This window comes from Somniosus microcephalus, chromosome 11, assembly GCF_052327205.1.
Source record: "Somniosus microcephalus isolate GS21.2 chromosome 11, FLI_Smic_1.0, whole genome shotgun sequence".
In the NCBI taxonomy this organism is placed as follows: Eukaryota; Metazoa; Chordata; class Chondrichthyes; order Squaliformes; family Somniosidae; genus Somniosus; species Somniosus microcephalus.
Genome location: NC_140997.1, coordinates 1,199,867 through 1,225,774, shown reverse-complemented (window position 1 = coordinate 1,225,774; position 25,908 = coordinate 1,199,867). Strand labels below are relative to the sequence as shown.

At 49.5% G+C, this 25,908-nt stretch overlaps 1 protein-coding gene across 1 annotated transcript in view; it reads right to left on the bottom strand.

The window, feature by feature from the left end:
- myo15aa (myosin XVAa) overlaps window positions 1-25,908 on the bottom strand; it is a 581,049-nt gene that overhangs the window by 181,839 nt on the left and 373,302 nt on the right. The window contains 7 exon segments of the mRNA XM_086002218.1: window positions 5,947-6,028; window positions 13,992-14,159; window positions 14,667-14,731; window positions 15,162-15,285; window positions 17,817-17,908; window positions 18,471-18,583; window positions 24,620-24,811. Of these exon segments, the coding sequence (XP_085858344.1) occupies window positions 5,947-6,028; window positions 13,992-14,159; window positions 14,667-14,731; window positions 15,162-15,285; window positions 17,817-17,908; window positions 18,471-18,583; window positions 24,620-24,811 (836 nt within the window).

Here is a 25,908-nt window from a genome sequence, read left to right as displayed (position 1 = left end):
TTGATGAGCTCAAGGCCAAGACAGACTCATCGGTAGAAGTTCCATCCATAGATGAGAATTTAGCGGTGAAAGACATGGCAGAACATGAAAGACAAGATGTCCAAGAACTCATAAAAATATTGGAGGAAACCCAAGACAAATATGAGGCGGCAATGACCGAGGTTCAACGACTTGAAGAGCAGAGTCAACTGGGAATCCTTTCAGTGGAAGGGAAGGAAACTGTAAGAAACACAGAGACTGTAAGAATGGGCTCTGAACATGAGCTTGGGAGCATCAAGGCGCAACTTCTTCGAGCGCTTGAAACCAAAGTACAAGAGGAAAGGAAGGTGAAAGCATTGGAGGGAAAGGTGGATGAAATGGTGAAGACTCTGATCCACAGAGTCCCCGTGGAAGAGTTAACGGTCAGCCAACTCCTTCACATGCTGAGAGACAAGACTCCACAATGGGAACACGAGCTTCAATCTGCAAAGGGAAGGAATTCGGAGCTCCCAAAAGTTACAGAAATAACTGAGGTGGCAACACAGATTTTGTGTTACAGTTTACTCTATGAAGAGTTCGTTGAATCACGTCAATGTGAACAGAAGAATGTTGAAACAGCTGCTTCAGTAGAAGGATTAAATAGCCTGATACCGCAATCCCCGGTGGAAGGGAAGGTATTGAACTCACAAATGAGGTCAGTGGTGAAGGAATGGCAGACAACCCAGGAAGAGCGGGATGAATATGAATGCATGAAGAAGTCTTTTCAAGAAAGATGTCTAGGGAAGGAACCACCGTCAGCTAACGTCCAGACGGGTGAGGAGGAAGAAGAAGGCTCTCTCGCTGGCCTAACTCAGGACGAACCCGAATATTACCATGACCTGTTGAGTGACACTGAATATTACGAGGATGTGGTCTGCCCAGCTTGTGATGAAAACTCCCAAAGTGCTGAAATCCGGAGGAAGCACTTAAGGTCTAAGGAACATAGAGAGTTGGTGGCGCTACAGCTGGCAGCCGAGAAAGGAGCTCCGAGAGTTTCAAAAAGGCAGAAAAGAAAAAGAAGAAGCAGAAGATAATAACTGTCTAAAATATTAGCACTTCTACCATCTCAGGCGGAACACTACGAAAGGAGCTAAATTAGTTGAAAAACTGGAAAATGTCAAGACAGCCAGTTGGTTGTAAAAGTCCGCACTGCTGGTTCAACAGGACGAAAGTTCAAGCTGCTGCGTCAAGAAAAAGGCTATGGAGGAGTCACGCTAGCCAGGTGAACCGGCTACCCCAAAGAAATGTTGTTCGGAACGAGTCAAGATCAGAGACTGAATCTATGAACTGTTTCCGCAGAGACGGAACCTGTGAACTGTTTCCACCGAGATTATATTTGTAAATTGTTTTATATGACATTGACTCCACCGAGATTATAGCTGTAATTTGTTTTATAGGAAGTTGAAGATATGTATGTTTAACGGGGACTCTGTAAGTAATAAGCTAAAAAGGGAGGATTGTAGTGTATGTACCCGTCTACCTTTAAGGGAACTATTGAATGTAACCGTTCACCTTTAAGGGAACTACTTTAGGTGTGGCACTATTTGTTTGGCTTCTGTATACTGTAATACCGATAGTGACCACACCAGTATATAAGTGTTGTAGCAGGATTTCTGGGGCAGATTCGCCCGGACCTTCGAATAGTAAAGACCTGTTTTGTTTGTTACTTCTGAAGTCTGTGTATTTATTAACTGCACAACCCACAGACTTTACAGCAGTAATTAAGATTAAGGCACATCAGAGGGAACCGGACCGGACTAGCCCGGACTGGTTAAATCACCAGGGGAACCAGGCTGCGGACCAAGCAGCACAAAGGGCGCTAGAGCAAGAAAGGATCGAGGAAGCACCAATAGCCGCTGTGAGCAGCTCTGAGGACGAGATAAGTATTGACGAACTCCATGAGGACACCCCCGACGCCGAAAAAGGTACGTGGGAAGAACAAGGCGCAAAGCGGGGAAGCGATAATGTCTGGCGAAAGGACAACAGGGTAATGGCCCCCAAGTGCATTCAAAATACGCTATTAGAACTCCACCATGGGCTTGTACACTCAGGGAGAGAAGCGATGATGGGAAGCCTCAGCAAAGAGTGGTGGTGGAAGGGGATGGGAAGAGATATCGCGAGATACTGCCATCGATGTATCACCTGTGCGCAGTATAACCCCGGGCGACCCATAAAAGTCAAAATGGGACATCAACCAAGGCCGCGAGGGCCCTGGGAGCATATACAGATAGACTTCACAGGTCCCCTTCCACCGTCACACGGCAAAACCTACTGCCTCGTGGTCATAGACCAATTCACCCGCTGGGTAGAGGCTTTCCCCACGCGAAATTGCACCGCTTTGACGGTTGCCAGAGTCTTAGCTGAAGAAGTAATCCCCAGGTGGGGAATACCAATTCAAATGGACTCTGATCAAGGTACCCACTTTACTGGGAGTGTCATAAAAACGGTATGCCAATTAATGGGAATTAAACAAAAATTCCACATCCCATACCACCCTCAAAGTTCGGGCATGGTGGAACGAATGAACCGAACCCTTAAAAATGCATTGGCAAAGGCAATGCAGACGTCAGGGAAAACCTGGACTGAAGTATTGCCCATTATCCTAATGAAGCTGCGAGCCACTGAAAACCGAACGACAGGCTTGACCCCTTATGAATTGATGACAGGAAGGGCGATGCAATTGCCAGAAGGCATCATAACAGGTGGGGCCGATGTAGGCCCTTTAAAAGATAGACTAAAACGATATGTTCTGGAACTTAGCACTCAATTAAAGGAGAGGCGAAAAAATGTCCGCGATAATCAGGAGGACAAGGATCGGGCACAAGAGCTCACAATGACGGCTTATGTTCCCTCAGCGGGTAGTAAAGTCATGGTGAAAACTCTGCCCAGCAAACCAGGGTTCGCCCCAAAATGGAGTGGGCCATATGAAATCATAATCAGTGGGGATACCTGTGCCTGTCTAGACATAAGGGGTAAAGGAGTATGGAAGCATTGGACACAATTGAAAGTATATAAAGACGACTGACTGGCTACTTTCTGAATCTGTTTTACAGGTGATCTGCATACCCTTTGTCATAAAATTCCTGTAAAGACTGGACTGTAGTGATATATTAATCATGTTTAGAGTATTATGGGTAATGGCAATATTTTATATTGTCACGGGAAGCGCGGTACCCCATTTACGTAAAGAGAGAGGATTGCATGTAAATACCTTTCTGTATATGTCATATGTCTATGCGAAAAAAATGGGCCAAAGCTCCTGCTGGGTGTGCGCCCATGTGCCCACCCATACGGGGGGAGGTATCCCATTAAGACCTATCCCCTTTAAGGTAGAGGAGATGGTAGGGTGGTTATTATACTCTAATACCACCTGGAATAAGGAGGATACCATACAAACCCAAAATAGCTTGAATCCAGGTCAGCTGGAACATGAGTGGAAACAGGCAGGGTATAACCCCACGAACTTTAAAGGATGGTTTCATCCCCAGTACGATAATCAAAGGTATCCAGAAGAGCTATTAGTCAGCACAGGGGGAGAACTAAACAATGCAGAGGGGGAAGTCTGCTTGGTAAACTATGACGAGACAGGGTTAGTGGTTGGATGGAGTAAGTGCAAGTATAATTACACTTTAACCAAAACCAGTACTAAACCACCAGGTGCCCTAGAATGGCCCTACGTGGGAACGTTTAATTTATCCGAAGTGCTAAACCGGACTAGCAATCTACCCTGGAGGGGAATACCTGGGATCATGTACCAACTTTGGAACAAATTTGAGGCCTATAATAATACCTATTTCATTTGCGGATATAAGGCGTATCCATGGCTTCCACGAACCTGGACTGGGTCATGCTATATAGGATACGTAGTACCATACATCCATTATTTATCCTCCCTAACCCACCACTACGGGTACCAGTCGTTATGGCAACCAGCCAAGCGTGTTAAGAGAGCTATTACGGAAACCGAAAGATTCTGGGCTATAGCATTCCCCTGGTACGGAACAGGAAAAATAGCAAGGGAATCCATAAACATGGCAGCAGTGCTCGAACAAATAGCCAACGATACGGCTGAGTCCCTGAGAGAAATGAGTGCCAAACTGCTATGAAAACTGTGATGCCGATCGCCTCTATCGTGGAGGAACACACCAACCTGCTACCAAGGGACGAAGAACACCAATACGACACTGTCGAAGGAGCAACCGAACCCCCGGACATAAGCCAGTGGCTGTAAGCACCGACGAAAGGGGGACCGAGGATGGTCATCTGGGAGCAAATGAATCATGCTCCAGGACCAAGAGGAGGGACTGTTAGAATAAAATTTTGCTGGACAAGATTGCTGGACAAGATTTTGCTGGAAAAGACACAAACAACAAATTCGCTGACTGGGACTAATTGAATCACTGAGGACTAACAAGGTTCACTGGTATCCTATTATCGAACTAATCACCTGTACCCTATTATCGAACTAATCACATTCCGCTGGTGATGCGGACGGAACAAGACGGAACGAAGACCTGAGGAGGCAGAATTGGCAACACAAGTGTGTAAACTCCTGACTGGAGGAAAATAACGATATGCGCTAATAAACGAATTGATTGGATGAATGTAAATGATCTAAAACCAACTTTTTGGAATTGTATATAAGCTCGGCACGTACTACAATCGGGGAGAAGGTGCTCTCGCAGACCGCGTGGTTGCAGACGCTTCTCCCAGAGCTCTGTCATTTAATAAAGTTGTCTCTCTTACTCAAAGTCTAGTTTCCGAGGAATCATTTTTCCTACAACAGTAGGGTCTTTGATGATGGTCTGTGACCTCCGTAAACAGCGTTTCTGGTATATGTGCTCTATGGTCGGTAGCCGGGTGCCGGTAATGCGTTGGGCAGTTTTGACTACCCGCTGCAGGGCTTTCCGGTCATAGTAGCTACAGCTGCCATACCATACTGTGATACAGTTCGCCAGGATGCTCTCTATTGTGCAGCGGTAAAAGTTAGAGAGGATCAGGGGTGACGGGTTACATCCCTTCAGCCTCCTTAGGAAATATAGGCGCTGCTGGGCCTTCTTCACCAGAGAGGAGGTATTGAGGGACCAGGAGAGGTCTTCCGTGATGTGGACTCTGAGGAACTTAAAGTTGTCCACCCTTTCCACCACAGCCCCATGGATGTGGATGGGGGTGTGACTTCCGCCTTTAGACTTCCTGAAGTCCACAATGATTTCTTTGGTTTTCTTGATGTTAAGGGCCAGGTTGTTATCGGCACACCACTTCACGAGATGCTGGACCTATCCCAGGGACAGCTATCTATCTACCCCAGGAACAGCTATCTATCGATCCCAGGGACAGCTATCTATCGATCCCAGGGACAGCTATCGATCTATCCCAGGGACAGCTATCGATCTATCCCAGGGATAGCTATCGATCTATCCTAGGGACAGCTATCTATCGATCCCAGGGGCAGCTATCGATCTATCCCAGGGACAGCTATCTATCAATCCAAGGGACAGTTATCTATCTACCCCAGGAACAGCTATCTATCGATCCCAGGGGCAGCTATCTAACCCCTCTGATCTCCATGCCAGCCTAAAGTATAACTGAGCTGGTTATGATTTCCTATATGAGAACATACGAGCATAAGAATTAGAGCAGGAGTAGCCATTCAATAAGGTCATGGCTGATCATCGACCTCAAATCCACTTTCCCATATCCCAAGATTCCCCTAGAGTCCAAAATCTATCGATCTCAGTCTTGAATATACTCAACGACTGAGCATCCACAGCCCTCTGGGGTAGAGAATTCCAAAGATTCACAACCCTCTGAGTGAAGAAATTCCTCCTTATCTCAGTCCTAAATGGCCGACCCCTTATCCTGAGACTGTGACCCCTGGTTCTAAACTCTCCAGCCAGCACTTTGGTCGGTGTGCTGAGGGTGACTTACTCGGCCTGTTGACAGGTAGCTTCCCTTTGGCAGCATCGTGGGAGATCAGCGGCTGGGCTGGGACTTTGTTGGCGGCATTAATCTGTGAAAAATATAGAACAGGTGATAATTTAATATTCCAAATGCAATGTCTGTCTACCTGGAATAAGTGATAAATAAGCACATCACTTCTTCCTTGTGTCAGCCGGGGCTCAGTGGGTAGCAAAACACCTCAGTCAGGAGGCTGCGGGTTCAAATCCCATTCCAGGGAATTGAGCCCGAGGGAGCGCCGCACTGCCGGAGGGGCAGTACTGAGGGAGCGCCGCACTGTCGGAGGGGCAGTACTGAGGGAGCGCCGCACTGTCAGAGGGGCAGTACTGAGGGAGCGCCGCACTGTCAGAGGGGCAGTACTGAGGGAGCGCTGCACTGTCGGAGGGGCAGTACTGAGGGAGCGCCGCACTGTCAGAGGGGCAGTACTGAGCGAGCACTGCACTGTCGGAGGGGCAGTACTGAGGGAGCGCCGCACTGTCAGAGGGGCAGTACTGGGGGAGCGCCGCACTGTCGGAGGGACAGTACTGAGGGAGCACCGCACTGTCGGAGGGACAGTACTGAGGGAGCACAGCACTGTCGGAGGGACAGTACTGAGGGAGCACCGCACTGTCGGAGGGGCAGTACTGAGGGAGCACCGCACTGTCGGAGGGACAGTACTGAGGGAGCACCGCACTGTCGGAGGGGCAGTACTGAGGGATCACCGCACTGTCGGAGGGACAGTACTGAGGGAGCGCTGCACTGTCAGAGGGACAGTACTGAGGGAGCACCGCACTGTCGGAGGGGCAGTACTGAGGGAGCACCGCACTGTCGGAGGGACAGTACTGAGGGAGCGCTGCACTGTCAGAGGGACAGTACTGAGGGAGCACCGCACTGTCGGAGGGACAGTACTGAGGGAGCGCCGCACTGTCAGAGGGGCAGTACTGAGGGAGCACCGCACTGTCGGAGGGACAGTACTGAGGGAGCGCTGCACTGTCGGAGGGGCAGTACTGAGGGAGCGCCGCACTGTCGGAGGGACAGTACTGAGGGAGCGCCGCACTGTCGGAGGGACAGTACTGAGGGAGCGCCGCACTGTCAGAGGGTCAGTACTGAGGGAGCACCGCACTGTCGGAGGGACAGTACTGAGGGAGTGTTACACTGTCGGGGGGTCAGTACTGAGGGAGCACCGCACTGTCGGAGGGACAGTACTGAGGGAGTGTTACACTGTCGGAGGGACAGTACTGAGGGAGTGCCGCACTGTTGGAGGGGCAGTACTGAGAGAGCGCCGCACTGTCAGAGGGACAGTACTGAGGGAGCACCGCACTGTCGGAGGGTCAGTACTGAGGGAGCGCTGCACTGTCAGAGGGGCAGTACTGAGGGAGCACCGCACTGTCGGAGGGGCAGTACTGAGGGAGCGCTGCACTGTCAGAGGGGCAGTACTGAGGGAGCACCGCACTGTCGGAGGGGCAGTACTGAGGGAGTGTTACACTGTCGGAGGGACAGTACTGAGGGAGTGTTACACTGTCGGAGGGTCAATACTGAGGGAGTGTTACACTGTCGGAGGGACAGTACTGAGGGAGTGTTACACTGTCGGAGGGTCAATACTGAGGGAGTGTTACACTGTCGGAGGGACAGTACTGAGGGAGTGTTACACTGTCGGAGGGGCAGTACTGAGGGAGTGTTACACTGTCGGAGGGTCAATACTGAGGGAGTGTTACACTGTCGGAGGGACAGTACTGAGGGAGTGTCACACTGTCGGAGGGACAGTACTGAGGGAGTGTCACACTGTCGGAGGGACAGTACTGAGGGAGGGCTGCACTGTCGGAGGGGCAGTACTGAGAGAGCGCTGCACTGTCGGAGGGGCAGTACTGAGGGAGCGCCGCACTGTCGGAGGGGCAGTACTGAGGGAGCACCGCACTGTCGGAGGGACAGTACTGAGGGAGTGTTACACTGTTGGAGGGACAGTACTGAGGGAGTGTTACACTGTCGGAGGGGCAGTACTGAGGGAGCGCTGCACTGTCGGAGGGTCAATACTGAGGGAGTGTTACACTGTCGGAGGGGCAGTACTGAGGGAGTGTTACACTGTCGGAGGGTCAATACTGAGGGAGTGTTACACTGTCGGAGGGACAGTACTGAGGGAGTGTTACACTGTCGGAGGGGCAGTACTGAGGGAGTGTTACACTGTCGGAGGGTCAATACTGAGGGAGTGTTACACTGTCGGAGGGACAGTACTGAGGGAGTGTCACACTGTCGGAGGGACAGTACTGAGGGAGTGTCACACTGTCGGAGGGACAGTACTGAGGGAGGGCTGCACTGTCGGAGGGGCAGTACTGAGAGAGCGCTGCACTGTCGGAGGGGCAGTACTGAGGGAGCGCCGCACTGTCGGAGGGACAGTACTGAGGGAGCACCGCACTGTCGGAGGGACAGTACTGAGGGAGTGTTACACTGTCGGAGGGACAGTACTGAGGGAGGGCTGCACTGTCGGAGGGGCAGTACTGAGAGAGCGCTGCGCTGTCGGAGGGGCAGTACTGAGGGAGCGCCGCACTGTCGGAGGGGCAGTACTGAGGGAGCACCGCACTGTCGGAGGGACAGTACTGAGGGAGTGTTACACTGTCGGAGGGACAGTACTGAGGGAGTGTTACACTGTCGGAGGGACAGTACTGAGGGAGTGTTACACTGTCGGAGGGGCAGTACTGAGGGAGCGCTGCACTGTCGGAGGGTCAATACAGAGGGAGTGTTACACTGTCGGAGGGACAGTACTGAGGGAATGCAGCACTGTCGGAGGGACAGTACTGAGGGAGTGTTACACTGTCGGAGGGACAGTACTGAGGGAGTGCCGCACTGTCGGAGGGACAGTACTGAGGGAGCGCCGCACTGTCGGAGGGACAGTACTGAGGGAGCGCTGCACTGTCGGAGGGACAGTACTGAGGGAGTGTTACACTGTCGGAGGGACAGTACTGAGGGAGTGCCGCACTGTTGGAGAGACAGTACTGAGGGAGTGCCACACTGTCGGAGGGGCAATACTGAGGGAGCGCTACACTGTCGGAGGGGCAGTACTGAGGGAGTGTTACACTGTCGGAGGGTCAATACTGAGGCAGTGTTACACTGTCAGAGGGTCAATACTGAGGGAGTGTTACACTGTCGGAGGGACAGTACTGAGGGAGTGTTACACTGTCGGAGGGGCAGTACTGAGGGAGTGTTACACTGTCGGAGGGTCAATACTGAGGGAGTGTTACACTGTCGGAGGGACAGTACTGAGGGAGTGTCACACTGTCGGAGGGACAGTACTGAGGGAGTGTCACACTGTCGGAGGGACAGTACTGAGGGAGGGCTGCACTGTCGGAGGGGCAGTACTGAGAGAGCGCTGCACTGTCGGAGGGGCAGTACTGAGGGAGCGCCGCACTGTCGGAGGGGCAGTACTGAGGGAGCACCGCACTGTCGGAGGGACAGTACTGAGGGAGTGCCACACTGTCGGAGGGGCAATACTGAGGGAGTGCCGCACTGTCGGAGGGACATAGAAACATATAGAAACATAGAAGATAGGAGCAGGAGTAGGCCATTCGGCCCCTCGAGCCTGCTGCGCCATTCAATGCGATCATGGCTGATCATCCAAATTCAGTGCCCTGCCCCTGCTTTCTCCCCATATCCCTTGATCCCTTTAGCCTTAAGAAATATATCCAACTCCTTCTTGAATATATTTAATGAATTGGCCTCTACTGCCTTCTGTGGTAGAGAATTCCACAGGTTCACCACTCTCTGGGTGAAGAAATTCCTCCTCATCTCTGTCCTAAATGGCTTACCCCTTATCCTTAGACTGTGACCCCTGGTTCTGGACTCCCCGACCATTGGGAACATCCTTCCTGCATCTAGTCTGTCTAGTCCTGTTAGAATTTTATAAGTTTCAATGAGATCCCCTCTCATTCTTCTAAACGCTGACGAATATAAGCCCAATCGACCCAATCTCTCCTCATACGTCATTCCTGCCATCCCAGGTATCAGTCTGGTGAATCTTCGCTGCACTCCCTCCATGGCAAGAACATTCTTCTTCAGATAAGGCGACCAAAACTGCACACAATACTCAAGATGTGGTCTCACCAAGGCCCTGTACAACTGCAGCAAGACATCCTTGTTCCTTTACTCAAACCCCCTCGCTACGAAGGCCAACATACCATTTGCCTTCTTAACCGCCTGCTGCACCTGCGTGTTTACCTTCAGCGACTGGTGCACAAGGACGCCCAGGTCTCAATGCACTTCCCCTTCTCCCAATCTATTGCCATTCAGATAATAATCTGCCTTCCTGTTTTTGCCACCAAAGTGGATAACCTCGCATTTATCCACATTATACTGCATCTGCCCAATCACCCAACCTGTCCAAATCATACTGGAATTTCTCGGCATCCTCCTCACAGCACACACACCCACCCAGCTTTGTGTTGTCTGCAAACTTGGAGATATTACATCTAGTTCCCTCGTCTAGATCATTAATATATACTGTGAATAGCTGGGGTCCTAATCTGCCTTCTTGTTTTTGACACCAAAGTGGACAGTACTGAGGGAGCACCGCACTGTCAGAGGGACAGTACTGAGGGAGTGTCACACTGTCGGAGGGTTAGTACTCAGGGAGTGTTACACTGTCCGAGGGGCAGTACTGAGGGAGCCCTGCACTGTCGGAGGGGCAGTACTGAGGGAGCGCTGCATTGTCGGAGGGTCAGTACTCAGGGAGTGTTACACTTTCGGAGGGGCAGTACTGAGGGAGTGCTGCACTGTCGGAGGGTCAGTACTCAGGGAGTGCTGTACTGTCGGAGGGGCAGTACTGAGGGAGTGCTGTACTGTCGGAGGGTCAGTACTCAGGGAGTGTTACACTGTCGGAGGGGCAGTACTGAGGGAGTGCTGCACTGTCGGAGGGTCAGTACTCAGGGAGCGCTGTACTGTCAGAGGGGCAGTACTGAGGGAGTGCTGTACTGTCAGAGGGTCAGTACTCAGGGAGCACTGCACTGTCGGAGCGGCAGTACTGAGGGAGCGCTGCACTGTCGGAAGGTCAGTACTCAGGGAGTGTTACACTGTCGGAGGGGCAGTACTGAGGGAGTGCTGCACTGTCAGAGGGTCAGTACTCAGGGAGCGCTGTACTATCGGAGGGGCAGTACTGAGGGAGCACTGTACTGTTGGAGGGGCAGTACTCAGGGAGCGCTGTACTGTCGAAGGGGCATTACTGAGGGAGCGCTGTACTGTCGGAGGGGCAGTACTGAGGGAGCGCTGTATTGTCGGAGGGGCAGTACTCAGGGAGCGCTGTACTGTCGGAGGGGCAGTACTGAGGGAGTGCTGCACTGTCGGAGGGTCAGTACCAATGTTTCCGTTAAGTTGCGCGGTTGCACAGCGGTCTGGAGGTCCCGCGCAGCCGGCTCACTGGCTTTTAAATGGAAAAAACACGCATGCGCGGAAATTTGAATGGGCCACGCAACACATTAAAGGGACCACACACCAAAAAGAAAACTAGAGGGAACATTGGTCAGTACTGAGGGAGATCTGCATTGTCTGGGGAGGGGGGCACAGTACTGAGGGTGTGCTGCATTGTCAGAGGTGCCGTCTGACATGAATCAGTCATTCATGAAAGAAAGACTTATGAAATAATACTGAGCAGCCTGCGGGTGGCGCTGTCCAGGGAGAGTATAAATACTCAGGCACGGGCCCAGCTTGCACAGGACATTCTTAACAGGAACTAGTGAAGGACACAACTAGACCGCCATGTTGTAAAACAGTTGATTAAAGCTTTGTTTAACGCTTAGACCAAGTGCCTAGTAGTTTTCTTACGTCACTGCCTTTCTGATGAGATGTTAAACTGAGGCCCCATCTGCCCTCTCAGGTGGATGTAAAAGATCTGCTGGCACTATTCGACGAAGAGCAGAGGAGTTCTACCCACTGTCCTGGATAATAATTGCAATTCAACCAACATCACTAAATCGGATGATCTGGTCATTCTCACATTGCTGTTTGTGGGATCTTGCTGTGCGCAAATTGGCTGCTGCGTTTCCCTACATTACATAAGAACATAAGAAATAAGAGCAGGAGTCGGTCATACGGCCCCTCGAACCTGCTCCGCCATTCAATAAGACCATGGCTGATCTTCGACCTCAACTCCACTTTCCCGCCCAATCCCCATATCCCTTGATTCCCCTAGAGTCCAAAAATCTATCGATCTCAGCCTTGAATATACTCAAAGACTCAGCATTCACAGCCCTCTGGGGTAGAGAATTCCAAAGATTCACAACCCTCTGAGTGAAGAAATTCCTCCTCATCTCAGTCTTAAATGGCCGACCCCTTATCCTGAGACTGTGACCCCTGGTTCTAGACACTCCAGCCAGGGGAAACAACCTCTCAGCATCTACCCTGTCAATCCCCCTCAGAATCTTATGTTTCAATGAGATCACCTCTCATTCTTCTAAACTCCAGAGAGTATCGGCCCATTCTACACAACCTCTCCTCATAGGACAGCCCTCTCACCCCAGGAATCAATCTAGTGAACCTTTGTTGCACCGCCTCCAAGACAAGTATATCCTTCCTTAGATAAGGAGACCAAAACTGTGCCCAGTACTCCAGGTGTGGTCTCACCAAGGCCCTGTACAATTGTAGCAAGACTTCCTTACTCTTATACTCCAACCCCCTTGCAATAAAGGCCAACATGCCATTTGCCTTCCTTATTGCTTGCTGTACCTGCACGCTAGCTTTCTGTGTTTCTTGCACGAGGACACCCAAATCTCTCTGAACACCAACATTTGAAAGTTTCTCACCATTTAAAAAATATTCTGTTTTTCTATTCTTCCTACCAAAGTGAATAACCTCACATTTCCCTGCATTATACTCCATCTGCCACCTTACTGCCCACTCACTCAGTCTATCTATATCCCTTTGCAGACTCTGTGTTCTCCTCACAGCTTACTGTCCCACCTAGCTTTGTATCATCAGCAAACTTGGATACATTACACTCGGTGACTACACTTCAAAAGTACTTCATTGGCTGTAAAGTGCTTTGGGATGCTCTGAGGTCATGAAAGATGCTATAGAAATGCAAGTTCTTTTTGACTGCTAAGAGGATTCACCAAGTTTCCAATTGGTCATGAAGAGATGGGAACCTCCCCCAACCCTTCTTACATCCACCCGCGTCCTCCCACACCCTTACGCGCCCTCCCACACCTTCCCGCGCCCTCCCACAATATATTACACCCTGAGACACCCTCCTACACTCTCTGTACATCCTCCTGCGCCCCCCCGCACCCTCACATACCCTCCGACACACTCTTGCATCCTCTCGCACCCTCCTACAGATCTGGAAACAGGCAGTGTTCCCACAGTTGGTGAATGGCCTGTGACGCCTTGGGGCTGGGCAGATGATAGAAGGGTTTCAAACACTCCTAAAAAAAAAGTCTCTATCCAGTTCCTAATGAGCTTGAGCCCATGACATCAAACTGCTCAGTACGGAACTGGGGGTGTCACCCTGCAAAAACAATGAATAGCTAGTGTGGGCGTTGGAAATATCACACTGCCACAGTAAGGTGGGTGCTCTTATAGTTTGGGGCTAAGGTACATCTCTGGGAGAAAGTCTAAAGCTGAGCTGGGAGTGTTTTATGGTTACTAAACCTAGAAAACCATTCTAGTCCACACTACTCTAGCCTCGATGAGTACAAAAATACACTGCATATAGAGAAAGCAACGAACATTTATGTGTTGGTGTGTTAACGGTGAGAAAGTATTGGCTCGCAAGCTGAGGCAGTGATCACATTACAACAGAACAAGGAGAGTAAGTGGGACTATGGGCAGGAAGAAATCCAGAAGACATTGGCTCCTACCACAAAGATTCTAGAAGATTTTGGATTTGATCCCAGAGACAGCGCTGTACGCCTGACTCATTATCGGCTTCCTCACACTAGTGCCGTGAACTTGTGTGAAATATCCCACCCGGAAACTCATGAAGACACTAATCATTCCTTTGATACGCAGCGTCCATTTGCACACATAAACTTCTGAGATACATTCATTACACTCACCTGAGCAGGAAGGCCCACTTTTGGTTTGGGTGCTGTGATTGGTGCACTTTGGGTGCTGTTAGTGGCTTTCATGGCAGCGCTGGGGTCATGGTTCAGGCTGGGGTCTGGTGGGCTGGCACTTGTCATTTGCTGTTGGAGAACCATGGCCTGCAGGGTCATTTGCTGGGCCTGTTAGTGCAACAAAGAGATGACACAAAACATTTAAATCCCAAAGACAGCATTTGGATAGGACTGAAAAGTATTATCAGTTTGTTATCAATGTCCAATATAGACCATGTTAAGTGTTAGCTTGGCTCAGTTAATAGCACTCTCTCCTCTGAATCAGAACACTGTGGGTTTGGTTCCATGGGCACCACCACCCCTCTAGCACCTTGACCAAGTGGCAATTCTTTGTGCGAGTCTAGTCCAGGAGTATCACAGGAGAGCATCACAGCCCAATCCTGCTGCCCAAACACTCGCCCTGCTAGCAGGGATCACTGGGCAGCAAGCAGGAGCGGGAACCTTGGGGATTTTTCCTCTCCTGGCCCAGGATAACCCGAACCAAGATTATCACTTCAAGATTATAACTCCAAATAGCCGATGGTCAGTCCCACAAACCATCAGGAGCACTGGGCTGTTTTAGTTCATAAATCACTCGATGTTGTCACTGGTTAAGATAATTAAACTAGAACTCACCAGGAGGTAGGCTTGCTGGTTTATGAAATCTTGCTGCTGGGCATTCAGTTGAGAAGGATCACAGCCTAGAAAACAACATTAAAGAACGACAGTGCTAATTAAATTACATTCTAATCAATTACCTTTGCTCTTTCCTTAGACTTGAAATTACTTTGTATTTTCTCGTCTTTCCTTTTTTCCAGGTATCCCTGCGACAGGGAATGGGGCTGGGAACGGGAACGGGAATGGGGTAATTCTCCTGTAATGGGCCTGGGGCTTCCTCGGTAAAGAGCTTTGGGTCTTTTTCCTTTCCTCCCCATTGCCCCAACGGAGAGCAGGGGGGGTTCACCGACGCTGCGAAACCCGTCAGAGGTTGGCACCAGTGTGAGAGTTAATATTATTTACGGTTTAAAAAAAGTCACTGCTTCACCCCGATCATAACGAAATGACTGGGTCAGACGGAATCTTTACCGGTCAATGGGAAGCTCCGGTCAAACAGCCCCGCGGAATACTGACCTTGCTGGGCTCCCGGGGTCTCCGTGGGTCTCACAGGGGTCAGCTGGGTCCCGTCTCCATTGCCAGTTCCTACTTTTCCACCTCCCTTCATCCGGGTTGACACTAAGGAAGATCGTTCCAAATCCTTAAAATGGGAGGAAGAAAAATGCTTCAAACCAAACCCTGCCGCTCGATGAAATCTGCTACTTAACCAAACCCAGAAACTTCACCAAATGCTATTTAAAACCCAGCAACTCAACTAATGATGGAACTATAAAAATCCTCAATTTAAACCTGCTACTGAATTAAACCCCACAACATAACTATCTCCATAGCTTAACAAGCCCCATTAGTTAATGAAATCTGAAAGTTAAAGTGCTTTTCTTGACATTCATGTTTTTATCTTTGACTTTTAAAGGTTCCCTCAGCATCTTGTTTTCTGAATCCTTTAATATCTGTAAAATGGAAAAGCAGTGGCAATCTCTCTGGGCTTTGTGCCCGAAAGCTCAGGCAAGTCCGACTCCTCAATGCCAATTCCCAAAGCTTCAGCTTGACCTTGTTACCCATCCAGGAGTGGCGGCTCACTGCCTGACTGAGCTGCTGCCGGCACTGGGTGAATAGTACACGTGAGGGTGCCGGCAGTCACAACAATGGAGATCTACACAACATGCAAAGGTCAGTCATCCCATCAAGCCACTTCTTCCACATGCCGTCTGCTTTATCGTGAATTCTACACCCTCCAGAATACTGGTCCAACCCGAACACCCTCCAGAATACTGGACCAACCCGAACACCCTCCAGAATACTGGTCCAACCCGAACACCCTCCAGAATACTGGACCAACCCGAACACCCTCCAGAATACTGGACCAACCCGTACACCCTCCAGAATACTGGACCAACCCGAACACCCTCCAGAATACTGGACCAACCCGAACACCCTCCAGAATACTGGACCAACCCGAACACCCTCCAGAATACTGGACCAACCCGTACACCCTCCAGAATACTGGACCAACCCGTACACCCTCCAGAATACTGGACCAACCCGAACACCCTCCAGAATACTGGACCAACCCGAACACCCTCCAGAATACTGGACCAACCCGAACACCCTCCAGAATACTGGACCAACCCGAACACCCTCCAGAATACTGGACCAACCCGTACACCCTCCAGAATACTGGACCAACCCAAACACCCTCCAGAATACTGGACCAACCCGTACACCCTCCAGAATACTGGACCAACCCGAACACCCTCCAGAATACTGGACCAACCCGAACACCCTCCAGAATACTGGACCAACCCGAACACCCTCCAGAATACTGGTCCAACCCGAACACCCTCCAGAATACTGGACCAACCCAAACACCCTCCAGAATACTGGACCAACCCGTACACCCTCCAGAATACTGGTCCAACCCGAACACCCTCCAGAATACTGGACCAACCCAAACACCCTCCAGAATACTGGACCAACCCAAACACCCTCCAGAATACTGGACCAACCCAAACACCCTCCAGAATACTGGACCAACCCGAACACCCTCCAGAATACTGGTCCAACCCGAACACCCCAATGGGTGACTCTCTACCATCTCCATGGTCCCAGTGCCTCAGGAACCACCTCACTTTCCTGATTTATAAATGTGACCGTTGAATACAAGAATAAAGAAGTAGGGGTGAATTTCCACAGGGATCTCCCACACATCCAGGGTAACGCCAACTGAAGATCCGCAGGAACCCCAGGAACAGGGTGCGTGAGTGGGAAAGAGCCTGTGGAAATTTCCCCCACCCATTAAGGCCACAGTTACAGACTTTGTGCAGTTATGGACGGCCCTTTATAGACAGGACATTAAAGTCAGAGAGAGCGAACAGTGTAGATTCACCAGAATGGTGCAGGGCTGGGAGATATAGATATGGGAGTGATTCTGGGACTGTTCCCACTGGAGCAGAGCAAGGTTAGGAGATTTAATGGAGGCGTTTAAAGTTATGAAGGGTTTTGATAGTGTGAATAGGGAAAGACTGTTCCTCTGGTTGGGGAGTCAGTGACAAGGGATTATCAATTTAAAATTGTCACAGAGCGAGTGCAGAAGGTAGTGAGGGGGAATTGTATACACAGACGGTTGTGGAGTATGAAATGCTGAGCTACGCCGGTGCTGTGGCAGAGAGATTTTAAGGGAAAATTGGATAAATATATCAAGCCGATAGATTCAGGGCTATGGGGACAGTGTGGGATTGGTTTTGGGTAGGTCTAGCAAAGGGCCGGGTCAGACATGATGGCCCGAGTGGCCTACTTCGGTGGTGTAAGGCTCCAGGGTTCTGTGCTCTTTACAACATCAATTATCTCTGCAGGTACTTACCCTCTAACCCTTGGTTCTATTCGTCATCAGATATTCATTCAGCTCTTTTATTAAAAAGTGTAACTGACCTAATGTTGCTGGGAATCCATTCCATTCATCTCATATTCTTTGGGACAAAATCCTTTCTAATCTTGAATCTTGTTTGAGGATTCTTAATTTTCTGTAACTCTGTCCTCATAACTGAGTCCTGAGTTCTGGAATCTTCCTTCTTACTCATCCCTGAATCCTCAACAATGCATCACTGCCTTTTGGAAGGAAGTATCTTGTCTCACTGACGTGTTACCATTTACAGCGTGCCTGAATTTCCTTACCCCATTTTCATATGATAACACAGGATCAAACAGGCTGTCAAGATAGCGATCAAGTCCTTTTTGAGAGCGCCGTTCATTGAAGGCATTGGAGTCTATCAAAAACACACAGACAAAAAATCCAACAACAATCACCAGAATAATAATCACCAGAATAATAATCGCCACGACCAATTCTCGCCGCTTGCAATAATCACCAGAACAATAATCGTCATGAGCAATAATCACCGTGAGCAATAATCACCATAATAATAATCACTGTGAACAATACTCACCGTGAGCAATGATCACCAGAATAATAATCACCGTGAGCAATACTAACCACTAGCAATAATCACCGTGAGCAATAATCACCGTGAGCAATAATCACCAGAATAATAATCACCGTGAACAATACTCACCGTGAGCAATGATCACCAGAATAATAATCACCATGAGCAATACTAACCACTAGCAATAATCACCGTGAGCAATAATCACTGTGAGCAATAATCACCAGAATAATAATCACCGTGAACAATAATTGACACGAGAAACAGCTAACAACTTTGTCCAAGAAACTTCTGAAACTTGTTAATGCTTCAGTTTGTTTTGAGAATGCAAACATTTCACTGTTGAATAACTCTCACTCAAACAGCTCGCAGAGAACAATCTCACCTCGTCTACTGGATCCTGAAAGGCGTCTGTCCGAGTCTGGCACAAAGATGGGGGCCTGTGCGACGGGAGGCGAGGGAATATCATCATCCGAGTCGAATCCATGGCCAAAGACACTGCCCGGGAACAAAGGCAAGTTACTGATTGGGCATCTGCAAGTCTTACCCAGTCCTAGCTGCCAATCGGACAGCTTGGCTCCCCAGAGGGGAGCGCGACTCTTTGGGAATCTAACCATAATACAGCACTGTGGAACCATTCAGGGGTCACTCGGGAAATCTGCTGATTTCCTTTACAGCCTGTTTGTCCCTGTCTGTGGGCATTTTGTAAATTCTACCATTGACACAGTTGCAATATTAGCCCCGAGACTGCGTGGAAAGTTGGACACGGCAGAAACTAGCTGACTGGGTCGCTGGTGTGGTTCGTTACCCGAAGGCAGGTCACAGAACTCAGCACAGAGTCAGTGCGCCCAACTTTAGAAGCTCACAAATAAAAACAGAAAATGCTGGAAATACTCAGCAGGTCAGACAGCATCTGTGGAGAGAAAACGGTAGCGTAGTGGTAATGTCACTGGGCTAGTAATCCAGAGGCCTGGACTAATGATCCGGGGACGTGAGTTCCAATCCCACCACGGCAGCTGGGGAATTTAAATTCAGTTAATTAAATAAATCTGGAATAAAAAGCTAGTATCAATAATGGTAACCATGAAACTATTGGATTGTCATAAAAACCCATCTGGTTCACTAATGTCCTTCAGGAAGGAAATCTGCCGTCTTTCCCTGGTCTGGCCTATATGTGACTCCAGACAGTAATGTGGTTGACTCTTAACTGCCCTCTGAAATGGCCGAGCAAGCCACTCAGTTGTAACTCACCGCTACAAAACATCATAATAAGAACGAAACCGGATGGATTGACCTTGGCACCGACTATGGACACGACAACCCAATCAACCCTGCAAAGTCCTCCTCACCAATATCTGGGGACTTGTGCCAAAATTGGGAGAGCTGTCCCACAGACTAGTCAAACAATAGCCTGACATAATCATACCTTTCAGCCAATGTCCCAGACTCCTCCATCACCATTCCTGGGTATGTCCTGTCCCACCGGCAGAACAGACTCACCAGGGGTGGTGGCACAGTGGTATACAGTCAGGAAGGAGTGGCCCTGGGAGTCCTCAAAATTGACTCTGGACCTCATGGCTTCAAGTCAAACATGAGCAAGGAAACCTCCTGCTGATTACCACCTACCACCCTCCCTCAGCTGATGAATCAGCACTCCGCCATGTTGAACACCACTTGGAAGAAGCACTGAGAGTAGCAAGGGCACAGAATGTACTCGAACTTCAATGTCCATCTCCAAGAGTGGAGCAGTAGCACTGAGTTCTGAAGGACATAACTGCCAGTCTGGGCCTGCGACAGGTGGTAAGAGAGCCAACACGAGGGAAAAACCTACTTGACCTCGTCCTCACCTGCCATAGATGCATCGGTCCATGACAGCATTGGTTGCAGTGACCACTGCACAGTCATTGTGGAGACGAAGTCCCGTCTTCACACTGAGGACACCTTCCATCATGTTATAGAGTCATAGTCACAGAGTTTTACAGCACAGAAAGAGGCCCTTCGGCCCATCGTGTCTGCGCCGCCCATCCATCCCTGTCCAGTCTAATCCCATTTTCCAGCATTTGGTCCATAGCCTTGTATGCATTGGCATTCCAAGTGCTCATCCAAATGCTTCTTGAATGTTGTGAGGGTTCCTGCCTCTACCACCCTTTCAGGCATTGAGTTCCACATTCCAACCACCCTCTGGGTGAAAAAGTTCCTCCTCAAATCCCCTCTAAATCTCCTGCCCCTTACCCTGAATCTATGCCCCCTTGTTATTGACCCCCCCACTAAGGGGAAAAGTTCCTCTTTATCTACCCTATCTATGCCCCTCATTATTTTGTACACCTCAATCAGGTCCCCCCTCAGCCTTCTCTGCTCCAAGGAAAACAACTCCAGCCTGTCCAGCCTCTCTTCATAGCTGAGGCGCTCCATCCCAGGCAACATCCTGGTGAATCTTCTCTGCACCCTCTCCAAAGCAATCACATCCTTCCTATAGTGAGGCGACCAGAACTGCACACAGTACTCCAGCTGTGGCCTCACCAGCGTTTTGTACAGCTCCATCATAACCTCCCTGCTCTTATATTCTATGCCTCGGCTAATGAAGGCAAGTATCCCATATGCCTTTTTAACCACCTTATCTACCTGCTCCGCTGCCTTCAGGGATCTATGTACATGTACACCAAGGTCCCTCTGACCCTCTGTACTTCCTAGGGTCCTACCACTCATTGTGTATTCCCTTGCCTTATTTGTCCGTCCAAAATGCATCACCTCGCACTTTTCAGGGTTAAATTCCATTTGCCACTTTTCCGCCCATCTGACCAACCCGTTTATATCGTCCTGTAGCCGGAGGCTTTCCTCCTCGCAATTTACCACCCCACCAATTTTCGTGTCATCTGCGAACTTACTGATCATACCTTTTACATTCTCATCCAAATCATTTATGTAGATCACAAACAATAAGGGACCCAGCACCGATCCCTGAGGTACCCCACTGGACACAGGCTTCCAGTCACAAAAGCAACCTTCGACCATCACCCTCTGCCTCCTGCCACTCAGCCAGTTTAGGATCCAACGCGCCAAGGCCCCCTGGATCCCATGGGCTCTTACCTTCTTGACCAGTCTCCTATGCGGGACTTTGTCAAAAGCTTTACTGAAGTCCATGTAAACCACATCCACAGCATTTCCCTCATCCACCCCACTAGTCACCCCCTCGAAAAATTCGATCAGATTTGTTAGACATGATTTACCCTTGACAAAGCCATGCTGACTATCCCCGATTAATCCTTGCCTCTCCAAGTGGAGATTAATTTTGTCCCTCAGAATTTTTTCCAATAATTTCCCCACCACAGATGTTAGACTCACTGGCCTGTAATTCCCTGGTTTATCCCTGCTACCCTTCTTGAATAATGGTACTACGTTAGCTGTTCTCCAGTCCTCTGGTACATCCCCTGTGGCCAGAGAGGTTCTGAAAATTAGTGTCAGAGCCCCTGCAATCTCCTCCCTTGCCTCCCACAGCAGCCTGGGATACATCTCGTCCGGGCCTGGGGATTTATCCACTTTTTGGCCCGCTAAAACCGCTAGCACCTCCTCCCTCTCGATGCTAATATGTTCAAGTATGTCACAGTCCCCTTGCCCGATTTCTATGTCTGCATCGTCTTTCTCCATAGTGAACACAGATGCAAAAAATTCATTTAAAACCCCGCCTACATCATCTGGCTCTACACACAGATTGCCACTTTGGTCCCTAATGGGCCCTACCCTTTCCCTGGTTATCCTCTTGCCCTTAATATACTTATAAAACATCTTAGGATTTTCCTTTATTTTGCTCGCCAGTGTTATTTCATGGCCCTTCCTCGCCCTCCTAATTTCTTTTTTAAGTATGCCCCTGCACTTTTTATACTCCTCTAGGGCTTCTTCTGTCTTTAGTCTTTTGTAACTGCCAAAAGCCCCCCTTTTATTTCTAATGCATTTTTGTATATCCCTTGTCATCCAAGGTTCCCTTTGCTTGTTGGTCCCACCCTTGACCTTTACAGGAACATGTTGGCGTTGTACTCTCTCTATTTCCCTTCTGAAAGTCTCCCACTGTTTTGATGTGGATTTTCCTATAAGCAGCTGCTCCCAGTCCACTTTGGCCAGATCCTGCCTTATCATATTAAAATCGGCCTTCCCCCAATTTAGAACCCTTATTTCCGGGCCGTCTTTGTCTTTTTCCATGACCACCTTAAATCTCACCGAATTATGGTCACTGTCGCCAAAATGCTCTCCTACTGACACTTCCACCACTTGCCCGGCTACATTCCCCAGAATTAGGTGCAGTACCGCCCCCTCTCTTGTAGGACTTTCTACATGTTGGCTCAAAAAGCTCTCCTGGATGCACTTTAAGAATTCTGCACCCTCTAAGCCTTTCACACTCTGACTGTCCCAATTTATATTGGGGAAGTTGAAATCCCCCACTATTATTACCCTATTATTTTCTACGGTGCTAAATGGGATAGAATCAGAACAGATCTAGCAGCTCAAAACTGGGTGTCCATGAGGCGCTGTGGGGCCATCAGCAGCAGCAGAATTGTATTCCACCACAATCTGTAACCTCATGGCCTGGCATATCCCTCACTCTACCATTACCGCCAAGCCAGGGGACCAACCCTGGTTCAACAAGGAGTGTAGAAGAGCATGCTGGGAGCAGTACCAGGCGTACCTAAAAATGAGGTGCCAACCTGGAGAAGCTGCAACACAGGACTACATGCATGCTAAAAAGCGGAAGCAGCATGGGCTTAGCGATCCCACAATCAACGGATCAGATCAAAGCTCTGCAGTCGTGAATGGTGGTGGACCATTAAACAACTAACAGGAGGAGGAGGCTCCATGAATATCCCCATCCTCAATGATGGTGGAGCCCAGCACGTGAGTGCAAAAGACAAGGCTGAAGCGTTTTCAACCATCTTCAGTCAGAAGTGCCAAGTGGATGATCCCTATCGGCCTACTCCCGAGGTCCCCACCATCACAGAATTCACGCCATGTGATATCAAGAAACGGCTCAACGCACTGGATACTGCAAAGGCTATGGGCCCCGAAAACACCCCGGCCATTGTGCTGAAGGCTTGTGCTCCAGAACTAGCTGCACCTCTAGCCAAGCTGTTCCAGTACAGCTACAACACTGGCATCTATCCGACAACGTGGCAAACTGCCCAGGTATGTCTTGTCCACAAAAAGCAGGACAAATCCAATCCGGCCAATTACCGCCTCATCAGTCTACTCTCTATCATCAGCAAAGTGATGGAAGGTGTCATCGACAGTGCTATCAAGCGGCACTTACACAACAATACCCTGCTCACTGATGTCCAGTTTGGGTTCCGCCAAGACCACTCGGCTCCTGACCTCCAACATAAGGTCAGAAATGGGGATGTTCGCTGATGACTGCACAGTGTTCAGTGCCGTTCACAACTCCGCAGATAATGAAGCAGTCCATGCCCGCATGCAACAAGACCTGAATGACGTTCAGGCTTGGGCTGATAAGTGGCAGGTAACATTTGCGCCACAGAAGTGCCAGGCAATGACTATCTCTAACCACCTCCCCTTGACATTCAACGGCATTACCATTGCCGAATCCCCCACCATCAACATCCTGGGGATCATCATTGACCAGAAACTTAACTGGACAAACCACATAAATACTGTGGCAACAAGAGCAGGTCAGAGGCTAGGTATTTTGCAGCGAGTGTCTCACCTCCTGACTCCCCAAAGCCTTTCCACCATTTACAAGGCACAAGTAAGGAGTGTGATGGAATACTCTCCACTTGCCTGGATGAGTGCAGCTCCAACAACACTCAAGAAGCTCGATACCATCCAGGACAAAGCAGCCTGTTTGATTGGCACCCCATCTACCACCTTAAACATTCACTCCCTCCACCACCGGCGCACCGTGGCTGCAGTGTGTACCATCTACAAGATGCACTGCAGCAACTCGCCAAGGCTTCTTCGGCAGCACCTCCCAATCCCGCGACCTCTTCCACCTAGAAGGACAAGGGCAGCAGGCGCATGGGAACACCACCACCTCCAAGTTCCCCTCCAAGTCACACACCATCCTGACTTGGAAGTATATCGTCGATCCTTCATCGTCGCTGGGTCAAAATCCTGGAACTCCCTCCCTAACAGCACTGTGGGAGCACCTTCACCACACAGATAGCAACGGTTGAAGAAGGTGGCTCACCACCACCTTCTCAAGGGCAACTAGGGATGGGCAATAAATGCTGGCCTTGCCAGCGACACCCAGATCCGAGAAGCGAATAAAAAAAAAAGAAACAGAGTTAACGTTTCAGGTCGATGAACTTTCGTCAGAACACTTTTTATTTCAGATTTCCAGCATCCGCAGTCTTTTGCTTTTGTTTTAGAAACTCCCAATTCTGCTGCCATTAAAATGAATGGACAGAAACTGTGACACCTGTTACCTTTAGAGCTCCCGGCACATGAATCTCAGCATTTGGGAGACTAAACCCCGCCCATAACACCGGAACAAACACAGCGCTTAGCACCTTGAGCCCACGGAATACCTACACGTTTCTGTTCTTCCGGTTTCTCGCCTTTCCCTCGGAGGAAATGATGAAGTAGGATTTCTGCCTTGGAAAATCTGGCATGAGTTCCAGGTCAGACACGAGGTCCATTGCGTAATCATGGCCTCCGAGCTCGGCCCATTCGCCTTTACCCTTCCTCGCAACTGACCAACCTCGCCAGCCTTCTGTAACACCCCTATAATAACACTTAGCATTATTACTTGAGTTACATGCATGACTGGTGTGTGTGTGTTTGTCTGTGTATGCACGTGCATGTGACAGCATCTATGTGTGTATCTATTTCTGTCTGTATGTGTGTGCGTATGTTTGGCTGTACGTGTTTGAGTGTCAGAGTGCGCTTGTGTGTGTAGGTGAGTGTGTGTGAAACATAGAAACATAGAAGATAGGAGCAGGAGTAGGCCATTCGGCCCCTCTAGCCTGCTCCGCCATTCAATGCGATCATGGCTGATCATCCAAGTTCAGTACCCAGTCCCTGCTTTCTCCCCATACCCCTTGATTCCTTTAGCCTTAAGAAATATACCCAACTCCTTCTTGAATATATTTAATGAATTGGCTTCTACTGCCTTCTGTGGTAGAGAATTCCACAGGTTCACCACTCTCTGGGTGAAGAAATTCCTTCTCATTTCTGTCCTAAAAGGCCTACCCCTTATCCTTAGAGTGTGACCCCTGGTTCTGGATTCCCTGACCATCGGGAACATCCTCTCTGCATCTAGTCTGTCCAGTCCTGCCAGAATTTTATAAGTTTCAATGAGATCCCCTCTCATTCTTCTAAACTCCAGCGTGTACAAGCCCAATCGACCCAATCTCTCCTCATACGTCATTCCTGCCATCCCAGGTATCAGCCTGGTGAATCTTCGCTGAACTCCTTCCATGGCAAGAATATCCTTCCTCAGATAAGGCGACCAAAACTGCACACAATACTCAAGATGTGGTCTCACCAAGGCCCTGTACAACTGTAGCAAGACATCCTTGTTCCTGTACTCAAACCCTCTCGCTATGAAGGCCAACATACCATTTGCCTTCTTAACCGCCTGCTGCACCTGCATGCTTACCTTCAGCGACTGGTGCACAATAACACCCAGGTCTCTTTGCACTTCCCCTTCTCCCAATCTATTGCCATTCAGATAATAATCTGCCTTCCTGTTTTTGACACCAAAGTGGATAACCTCACATTTATCCACGTTATATTGCATCTGCCATGCTTCTGCCCAATCACCCAACCTGTCCAAATCATCCTGTAGTTTCTCGGCATCCTCCTCACAGCACACACGC